The following is an 11,264-nucleotide window of genomic DNA, read 5'->3' as shown; positions in this document are numbered from 1 at the left end:
CCACGGCCGCAGATCGTGGCGGTCGCAGCTTGGGTTCCTTTCGGCGCGAAGGTTTTGGCGGCTGCACGCTGGTTGTTGTTGGCGCTTCTGTCGTCTTCCCCTTCTTCTTCCTTCTGGCCACCTCGACCCATGGTGTCTCCATTGTGGCAGGGGCCGATGGCAGCGGACGGGGCTCCGGCGCAGGTTGAACTGCCGGATCTTTTCTCCCGCTCTTCTTCGGCTTGGAGCCTTGTAACGACTTCTTTACAGCCGCCGCGCTCTTCTCGCGTCTTCTCGTGGTTGCTGGCGCCATCGTAGATGTCGACGCCGCCGCTGTAGAAGGGCCCGCTACGGCTTGCGGCGGAGCGCTGGAAGGCCCAGCAATGGGAGCGGGGATAGTGGGAGCGGGAGCGGGAGCCGCAGCGGGCTGGGCTGTCTTTTTCCCCCTCCCTTTGCCTTTTTCTCTTCTCGGCATGGCCTGGGTTCCGCCGACATAGCCATCGCTCACCGGGAGTTGAGTATCTCCTGGAGAGGCCTTTCTCTCGTGTGCCAGCGAGGGCCGTTGCGCCGGGCCCATGAGGATCGATTCCATTCGGGCTTGGACCCTCGCTTCGACCATCGCCAGCATCTCCTCTGTAGACGGCCCTTTGGCGGCCGCCTCCAGCTCTTCGAGGCGTCGTTTCAGAGCTGTATTCTCCTCCTGAATTACCTTCATGTTTGCCTCGAGCCGGGCACAGTTCTCCTGCCACTTCTTAACCTCGCTCTCAAGAAGAGCGATTGCGGCAGACTCAGGTTGGTCTACATACCTGGCAATTTTGTTTGTGACCCAGTTTAGGGCCTTCTGGGAAGTACCTTTGAGGTTGCCAGATTTCCTTACTGTTGTGCGTACAACCTGGACACACTTTCTAAGATCTTCCCTCAGCACGGGTTTGTCCTCTTCTTCGGTGTCTGACACCCTGGGAAGCACCGGCGACTTAACGAAATGGAGCCGGTCCTCCAGCTCCTTTTCGGCCTTCTTCTTCGCCTCTTCGCGTTGGAGCCTATCTCGCTCCAACTGAGCTTTCCTCAAGCCGACATATTTGCCAACTGAGGGCGGGCGTCCTCTTCCTCTGCTGTCGGTTGTTTGCGACTTTGGTGTTGGTTCGTCAGTGTCGCTGGTGAATTGCGACAAACTGTGCCTTGAGCGCGAATTCCTCCTCCAGAGTTTTTTGCTGCGTACGGTGGAGCCGCTCCCACTTGAGTCCGAGTCTAGACTCAGAGGCCGTACAAACTCATCTGCCACCTCCATGGGCTTCTCGCCCGATTTCTCCTTCTGTACTTCGCCATCAGCGGGCTTTCGCCCCCCGAACTCCGCCTCCCCAACCCCGGATTCCGGAGCCGGAGAAGGCAACTTCGTCAACAGAATGATTGGGTTTTTTAAGTTTTGTGATAAGGATTCCATGATTGTTCCCACGAGTATGGGGAAAGGATGGTCCACCCAGGCAGTTCCCCCTGTACCTGGGTAAGCCTAGCGTAACCCGCGCAGAGTGTCGGCCGGTACTCTGGCGGCGGTCGCACTCGAGACCGAACTACCCATCGGCCATGCATCCCCTCGCGGTGCGCCGCCGCTTGGGATTCGGGGTGATTTTTTATAGAGGTTTTCTTCCTCGCGGCCCGGGCGGTTAAGCCAAGACCCTCGGTCCGGCAGGAGCGCGAGACATATCCACAGACCTCCATACCGGGTTACGATCTATGACGGTGGCAATGAAAGGGAAAATCCCCCACTGCCTGCTCGGGGCGGGGTGAGCGCACACCGAGCCCGCCGACACTCCCGGGACGGAACCGGAAGCTGCCCGAGATGGGCCCCACGACGTTGTCCTAGTCGACGGCGGAAAATATCGTCAGCGGGCCTACTCGCCAACGCCACAAGTGACGGAGAGACTAGTCGACGACGACACTGTCCGACGGCGTAACTAGACGGCGGCCGCCGCAAGAGGCGACGACCGTCAACAACTCGTTGTCAGGATATTCGCCGGCGCGCAGATCAGCCTGATCGGTCTGATCGACGCGCCGTTGCCCAGGGTGCACCACGAGGAGGTTTCCTGACCTAGCACCCCAACCTAACCTAACCTAACCTAACCTAACCTAACCTAACCTAACCTAACCTAACCTAACCTAACCTAACCTAACCTAACCTAACCTAAACCTAAACCTAAACCTAAACCTAAACCTAAACCTAAACCTAAACCTAAACCTAAACCTAAACCTAAACCTAAACCTAAACCTAAACCTAAACCTAAACCTAAACCTAAACCTAAACCTAAACCTAAACCTAAACCTAAACCTAAACCTAAACCTAAACCTAAACCTAAACCTAAACCTAAACCTAAACCTAAACCTAAACCTAAACCTAAACCTAAACCTAAACCTAAACCTAAACCTAAACCTAAACCTAAACCTAAACCTAAACCTAAACCTAAACCTAAACCTAAACCTAAACCTAAACCTAAACCTAAACCTTCCTTCCTTCCTTCCTTCCTTCCTTCCTTCCTTCCTTCCTTCCTTCCTTCCTTCCTTCCTTCCTTCCTTCCTTCCTTCCTTCCTTCCTTCCTTCCTTCCTTCCTCCTTGAGAATCAATATGTTGGAACTGTATAGTAGAAAAGAGTATAAACCAAACAATAACAACCAATGTGAGCTATTTTAGTACTGGCAGTATGCCGCTTTAAATTAAGAAATTATATACTTCTCTTTACTCATAGTCTAGTCTTTACTGTTCTCAATAAATCCACTAATAGTTTTACAATCCAGAGTTATTTCTTTCATAATCAATCACAATAAAAAAAAAAAAAAAAAAAAAAAATAACGATACACAATAGTGCGACCACATGCGGCACGCGTGAGGGCGCGAGGCGGACTGCGGAGTAAGGAACGAGGACATAGTCGCATACGCTGGTCCGAGGCGGCACGCTTTGAACAAACGCACAATGTTGTACCCATACAGTGCAATGTTTATTTCATTTTTTATAATAATACGCTACAATATAAGTTATTTTTTTTTGTGTATTTTAAATGACTCAAACATACCTTAATAAACACAATAATTAAAAAAAATTGTATTAGGGGCTGTTCGCCTATTACGTAACGCAATTATTGAAGATTTTTGACCAAATGTATCGCGCCGTAACGATTAACGAGAACCCACGCCCCCCTCCTAAAAAAAAATCACGTAACACTAAAGTATTTTTTTTATGTAATATTCACAATTATGTTACGAAAATTACCGGAAACTCGCAAATTATTGTTTTTTAGAAGTTTATGGTAATCCATATCTCTAGTCTATACTATTATACAGCATGTAAAAGACAGCCTACTATTTTTTTTAAGTAAAGTAGTATTTTATGCTTATGTTAAAATAAAGATGTCCGTATGTATCGAATGCGTGCATAACAATTTCGTAATACTTGAGATAGCAACGTGTGCGATTCATTGAGTAGTTATCGAAATCTACCTACAATGACAGCCACCCGCCAGTGGCCAAAAGTAAGTACTTGCGAGTCGCACGCGTCGCACAATGAAATTAGCTAGACTTATAACATATGGATCAGTCATTTTCATAAATTTGTTTACGTCGTGAAGTAAGTACCAGTGGCGAAGCGTCCATACAAGCCGATTCCTACCGGGTTACCTTTTGTAAATTAATTAAAAATAATAAAAGAAAAACATAACAATGTAACTAGAATAAAAATAGTATATTAAACAAGTCATCTTATAATTATTAAATTAAATCAATACTTCAATGATATCTGTCGTTCATGTTCAATTCGTTAAATCGTAACTCGCGCGCAGTGTTCGCGCCTTATAGTGTTCGAAGTGAACCCGGCCGCGTATAGCTTCCCTCGCGATATTGTTGTCTCTTTCACACGCAGCGCGGCGTCTTTGTCTAATCTTTTGGAAGTGACGTAAAAATACATGTGTGCGTGCGTGTCTGTGTACTTCAGGGTAACCCGCGAATTTGCGGCTTCATGTTGAGCTATTGGGGCGAAATATTTGTAATAATTTAGAATGTATGATTAGTGTATGTGCGTTATTAATTCTTGTTGGACTCCTCTAGGTACCTATGTTCAAAATATATGATTATTTTGTATATTTAGAGACTAGACATAATTTTTATGTTAGAAGGAAATTATTAAGTATTATGATATTTTACTGATTTTAATTTATTGTGAACAGCGTATTATATTATGTTAACTGTAGAAAAAACATTTTGTCGGGTTCCCTTTTGAAAATGTTCACCCTTCGCCACTGGTAAGTACCTATCAACGAATCATTTGCTGGATGCACGGTTAGGCGATTACTAATAAGAATAAAATAAGATTCCCTGTCACAAACGAAAAGATTTTATTGTTTAGTGCATCCAAGTTTTGTATGGTAAGTACTTATTTGGTCACATTTCGTAAATGTTTAAGAAAATTGTGATATTAGCAACTAGCTAACAAAATAAACATTTTTTTAACTCTTACAACTGATACGCACAGTAAATACTTTTTTAATGTTAATTAAAAAAGTTATTAAAGAAGGTTAATTTTAGTACTAATAAAAATAGTTACCTATTTCATTCTTCTTTCATGAAAAACACAATTTCGCGTTCTAAATTAATGAATTAACAAGTGGAATGAAATAAACCCAATCCACATTTTCTATAATCCGAAATTCGCAACGCTCGTCGCTCGTAGTCAAAGGAAGCCGCGCGCGGCGACGCGCCTTTGGGCCGGCCGCCGCGCCGGGCGCAGCGAGGCCATTGCATGCGAAAACAGCTGATTAGGGGTGCGTGCGCACATTTTATCTTTTGCACATACATTTCTGTTATGAAAATAATTTAGTTTTTGTTATTTTAAGGAAAGTGGGGTTGTGTTAGTGAATAGTATCGATTTTATTGCGTTATCATCAAAAAATATGAAAAGACCGACAAAAATTGAAATACTGGGGGTTACGGAATCATGTACTGAACATATCAGTTTTTGGTAGGCTGTATTTTACACCCTTTATAAAGCTAAAGAATTTGTTTGAACGCGTTAATTTCAGGAACTATTAATTATTTTTTGTGTTGGATAGCCCATTTATCGAGAAAGGCTATATATCATCACGCTATGAACAATAGGAGCGGAGCACTCATGAAAAATGTTGCAAAAACGGGGAATTTTTATTACTTTTGTTACAATTGAACCCAAATAGTGAACAAGTTTTAGCCGACTTCAAAAAAGTGAAGGTTCAACATGTAGTATTTTTTTTATTTGTAATCTCAAAAAATTCCATCTTTATTCGAAGGTTTCCAGATTAGTTCCATAGATTTTTTCCAAAATCGCTTCTGTACTTTGGTTTCATAACTAAACTAACTAGAATAATTATGTCGTCCAAGTAAACGAAATTGCGAATGTAGTTTTCTTGTGACGTTTTTAGTTAAGTTTTTGTGGGGCTCTGCTGCAGATCTGCAGACCATTTTCAATCGTCGAGAGTAAAGCTATTTACAATCATCGCTCTCGTGATTCTCTTAGGCAAAAGGTTAATGAGGTGAATATCAGTGGCGAAGCGTCCATACAACCCGATTTCTGCCGGCTTGCCTTTTAGGTCTATTTACGTTTGTCTTAGCTTTGGTTTACTGTTAAATTGACCGCTAAATGTTAACTAAGGAATTTTTTTTATGGCTCGGGTTACCTTTTTAAAAATTTTACCCTTCGCCACTGGTGAATATACTGACCTTGCCGGCCGAATACATTTTTATCCGACGAAATAACGAAGGAGGTTCTCAATTCTACATGTGTATACATTTTTATGTTAGACTACGCACAACCTTTTACCGAGTAGACCAATTTTGATACTTAATTCTTTTTTAAAGGATACTCCGTAGTTGCGAAATTTTGTTGTCGTTTAGTCGCGTCTATTTGTAAAACGTCATTGTGTTCACTCACTGTTTTTAATACTGCGTTGTATGTAGCTTTATTAGTCTCTGCCATTTTAATTTAGAATATAAAACATACATAAGCGTAGGAAAAATCAAAAGGAATATCTTATTATTGGCACACTAATATTAATTTATAATTAACACAAAAAAGCAAAAATAAATAAACCGTTTTAACAATAAAAATAAAAAATCAGAATATAATGTACGTCCATAAACCCTAAGTACATTTATTAAAAAACAGTGACTTACATAGTCTAAACTAATATGCACAATGAAGAATTACTAATTGGCGCGCAATCAACGGACTAAGCTTAAGACTAATTTTTTTTTACTTAACGCCAATTCACCTTCTATATCAACATTTTATTAAAATTAATTATATGTTATTTATTTGTATATTTTAGAATACAGAATGAGTATTAAAAGTACCTAGTGGAATGTGCAAGTTTTTCATAAAATTACTTTTACTTAGAGAGGTATAATTAATATTATTATGTGCAATATTATCCGGGCTAATATTCGGTTATCATCCAAAAGTATAAACAATTCAATATGCTACTCCGCGCGACGCATCTCTCGCGCCTTTTTTTCGCTCACTCCTCCACTCAAAACAGCGATAGCATTAGCATTTAAGCACGGAATTTATCATTATTGCTGCGCGCGCGAGGGAAAGCGTGCACGCTTGCGCTGCTTTTGCGAAGCGCCCTAACGCACGAATTAATTAGCACTTAACGAAATTTTCCGCAGGTTCAAATCCCAAGGGCACACACCTCTGACTTGTCTAAAAAAATCATGTGTGTATTCTTTGTGAATTTATCGTTCGCTTTAACGGTGAAGGAAAACATCATGAGGAAACCTGCACACCTGAGAAGTTCTCTATAGGAATTTCGAAGGTGTGTGAAGTCTACCAATCCGCACTAGGCCAGCGTGGTGGACTAAGGCCTAAATCCTCTCAGTAGTAGAGGAGGCCCGTGCTCAGCAGTGGGCAAGTATATAATACAGCGCGGATATTATTATTATATAAATAAAATTATTTCTTGTTTAAGCGAGTCAATAGGTACTTATATACTGTAATACAACAATAGATAAAATATAAAAAGAAATGTTTTAATTTTTTATTTAATATTAAATATTTTCCATCATTAAAATGTTTAAATGCAATTATAGACTAAAACATACATATGTTTCATTATGAAACTGGTTATAAGTAAAAATATGCGACTGGACACAGATTTCACGTGATGTTTTTAGAAAGGCTTTTAATTTGTTTAATGGTTTAATCAGTTTGATATCTTTAACCGACTTAAAAGGTAGTTATAATGATTAATATGGTAATCTAGTACGGCTTTCAAACAAATACACAAAATTTCATAGATATGTGCGTAGGGTTAACCACAAATATCTCCGAAACTGGTCATCGGGTTGTGATCATTCTTTTTTCATTGACCTTTGTTCACTTCAACTTGGGGAACAGTAAAGATTTCATATAAATTGATTCCGTAAAACTGTGTTTGGTTTTGACGATTTTTGGTTAAAATATATAGTAATTATTATTTGTTTTATGTTATCATGTTCGATTTGAGGTAAATTAAACGCATATCCATTCATTTTATTTTACTTTTCTACTTTACCATTGTTACTGATTTCACTAATAAATAGAGTATGAATATATTGTGTAGATATAAATCTAGAGTGCTTATGACGTTTTGGTTGCCATTCTACTTATTATCTATTTACAGCGCTTTAGCACTGCACGTTTTTAAAAAAGTTTGGCTGGACAATAATAATTGATGTTTAAGCGCTGCAGCTTTAGTTTTAATAGTAGGGGAGCCCCGCATGCTAAATATACACTACTAAAGCGTTCTGGGGACCTATTGGATTGTGAATATTAGGTCCTAAAACGACGCTTATGTTAAGTTTTACTTTTTAGCGGGAAGAAGAACGTGTACAAATTTCGCGCTGTCTTTCTGATAACCGAGAGATATTAATCTGAGGAGTAATTAGGGGAGGGGGGCCGTAAAAAGTGATAAAAAAAGTTATTCGAGCGTGTCAGATATTCAGAGGGAATGTTAAGTGAACTCAAAAATGTGACCTATTGATAACTGACGATTTGGGTACGACCAAAATTCATGATCGATTTTTGAAAATGGAAAAAAAATGTGACCTTGAAATACTCGAGTGCGTCGGATTTTTATACAGAAGGTCCAACTTGATGTCCCAGTAGTCCCAAATGATAAGCTGACAATTACTTATATGGAGGAATATTCTTAATCTGATAATTTGGATAATACACGTCATAATAATATATATATATAGGTACAATTCTATCGTTTGTGGATACTAAAGTATATAGAAAATATTAAGTATTTTAATCTGCATCCTCATCCTCATTTTATTCTTTGCTCCACACTTAATTTATGGTTGAAGCTACTACTTGCGCTCGAGTATGTCGAAGTGACTTTTTTTACAACTTTGTTACTCACCCATTTCCTTAAGCCACGCTCACATTGTCACATTATTGAAATAAACACTGTTCTGCATGTACTTAACTTACCTTGCCTTAATCTGACGCGCTCGAGTTTTTCTGAGGATCGATTTTTTTTTATTAATCTGACGGGCTGCCCTCAACGCTCGCCGCTATATAAAGGATACATATTAAATGGTAGGGGTACATTACAGGGTACAAGGTTTCTCCCCATATGATTTTTCGATGCGCTCTAGTAACGGGCAAAATCTCCGCTTGGGCTTCCCTACTATAACTCCAGATTTTGAACGAATAGGTTTTATGGACGTTCGTGTCTATCGGTAGAATACGTAAATGGTATGAGGCCACAAAAAGTTTGTTTTACAATGTGATTGCCATCCTCAGAACACTGCGGTATCGGGTCATGCTATCTGTACCTACTTTTTCATCAAAACAATTTAAAATAAAGGCGAAAGATTATCCCACGATTGAAAAATACAATAATGTGCTTCACAAAATATTTTCGATCTTATTTATATGGACCTGAAACCGTATTATCCGAAACTAAACATCAAACTTTATAAATTTTGATTAAACCACTTTATATACAGGGAAGTATACAGACGGACTTAATGCAGAGTTTTATGAAATTTGGACAATGATTGGAGAAATATAATTTTGAGATAAGAATTATAAAATAAGAAAATATTGCAGATACTCTGATTACAAATAAAACGTGACGATTTGAAAGAAACCAATGTACATAATATTATTATTTCAGTTTCGACAAGACCTCGAAAATAAAAGATAAGTGCTAGGAGTGTGTCGGGGGCATGACCCCTCCGAGTCGATGTTATATATATAATAATAATATTTGGTTTGTGTCCTTTTTATATTTGTTTTTCGTGTGTGTGCAATAAAGAGTTTCGTATGGTATTGTATTGTATTGTATTATACATCAATACTTTCTATCCCCGAAAAATATTATGACGCGCGCAAAGTCACGAGCAAAACATGTAGGTTATATTTATATTTAACAGAGCCCTTGGACAAGGATAATTTTTCTAAAGCTATATTCTTACAGTACACTGTGGTTTAAGTAAATTTGTAGCTTATAATTTGATAAATAAAGGCCTACGCACACCGGGACGGAATGGCAGAGGATGCCTCGACGGCACCGGCTGCCTGATACACATTCAGTTATAAGTTGCGTTTGGAGGAGTGTTGTTGTCTTGAAGGTTTTAAAACGCACTGCCCCATCCCGCGACATGTCTCGGCGTCCTTGGACTTGCCGTCGCACTCCGGAGCGCGCTGTGGCATGCGTCGCAGGATCCCTCAGCGCGCTCTCCAATGCCGTGGCAAGAAATCCGTTTCGATGCCGCGGAATTAATTTAAAACATTTATATTTATATCGTGTTCCTACTGGATAATTGTAAGGTTACTGAATGAATCGTACGCTATTTGTGTGATAATCGAAATGTTGTCAATACTGATAAATCTTGTATAGTCCGAAACCTTGGTGATAAACATGATAGTTTGATGATATAACAAGCAAGCGCGCAGCCCTTGTTGGCTGAATGTTAACTCTGCCCTTGATGGCTTTCTGTGGCGAAGGATGAAATTTTCTAAAAGGGAACCCGACATAACTTATAGGTTCTAATAACATGTATATATGCTGCCTAGAAATGGTTTTAATGATAATTAGATTTTACATATATTACGAAAGGGAAGCAGGTTTGAATCGGGTTGTATCGACCCTTCGCGACTGATGGCTTTGAATGTGGTTCGGTAAACATTTAAGTAAATCCTTTGCCATTCCGTGCCGGTGTGCGTAAGTCTTTAAGATACAGTTTCAGTTGCAAAAAGTTTCACAAACAATATCAGACAGAGGCACTGAATTTGTGTCTAGTGTTACGAAGCAAGTATTTATTTATTTATCAATTAAGTACCACAAAAACTTACAGTGGAAATGCACCAAGACGTTTGAGTGAAAAAAACAAACAGACAAAATAAAACAAAACAAAACAATAAAAATTATCAAGAAAAAAAACTACTTACATTCTACATTATGGGAACAGCTTATTAAATTTAAGAAAAATACTTAAGTAACAAAATGACTTAAAAATAAATACACATTTTTGTAAATGGTGTGACTATTATCGACAAATATGTCGGCATCCAATCTACTCTCAAGATACGCATTTAATAAAGCTATAGCCTTGGCGGTGTGAGTATCGCTTGTTTGCGTAAGATGCCAAGCAGATGGCCCAGTGAGGAGGTGGAGTCTTCTCCGCCCAACGGCCCGAATGTACTGGTTTGGAAAGTAAGTATGCCATATCCTAGGCATCGAACAGGCAACATCAACCGATTATAACCATCAGTCTATATATTCGTTACGAAATACACATAACTGTAAACTGCAAAGGGGTTGATACTTTACTGATGTTTGCCATACAGGTATAACATACAGAAACGAATTATACTTACACCTTATGAACTTGTGTTTGGAAAACAGTGTCCTTTATCAAGAAATGGACCATGTTACATATTATGTAGGTACACCATTTTTTAAATATAATCTTTACGATTATCCACTGAGACTATGAACTGATTATATTTTACAAATGAATGCGTGCTGTGATAAATGCTGAGCCTATTGGTCGTTTACGTGCGGAGATGTATGTGCGGTTGTACCGTACAACAACTTTGATTACGATTGCGAACGTCGCAATATTATACAAAAAAGAAATTAATATTATTACAAAGAGAAGGAAAATAATGTAACATAATAGAAACCAATGAAGTATAGTTTGGCTCATTTTAAATTATAATACAAATTTCAGAACTAAATATAAAAATAAAGTATCAAGGCAAAGAAGTAGC

The 11,264-nt window shown here is 39.4% G+C and overlaps 1 protein-coding gene across 1 annotated transcript in view; it reads right to left on the bottom strand.

The window, feature by feature from the left end:
• Window positions 1-1,420, bottom strand: part of LOC119190817 (translation initiation factor IF-2-like) — a 13,728-nt gene extending 12,308 nt beyond the window's left edge. Inside the window, exon 1 of the mRNA XM_037443748.1 lies at window positions 5-1,420. Within this exon, the coding sequence (XP_037299645.1) occupies window positions 5-1,420 (1,416 nt within the window). The remainder of the gene's footprint in view (window positions 1-4) is intronic.
• Window positions 1,421-11,264: the final 9,844 nt, after the last annotated feature.

This window comes from Manduca sexta, chromosome 27 (assembly GCF_014839805.1).
Source record: "Manduca sexta isolate Smith_Timp_Sample1 chromosome 27, JHU_Msex_v1.0, whole genome shotgun sequence".
Lineage (NCBI taxonomy): Eukaryota > Metazoa > Arthropoda > Insecta > Lepidoptera > Sphingidae > Manduca > Manduca sexta.
The sequence above is the reverse complement of the archived record's forward strand: the minus strand, read 5'-3'. Positions and strand labels throughout refer to the sequence as shown.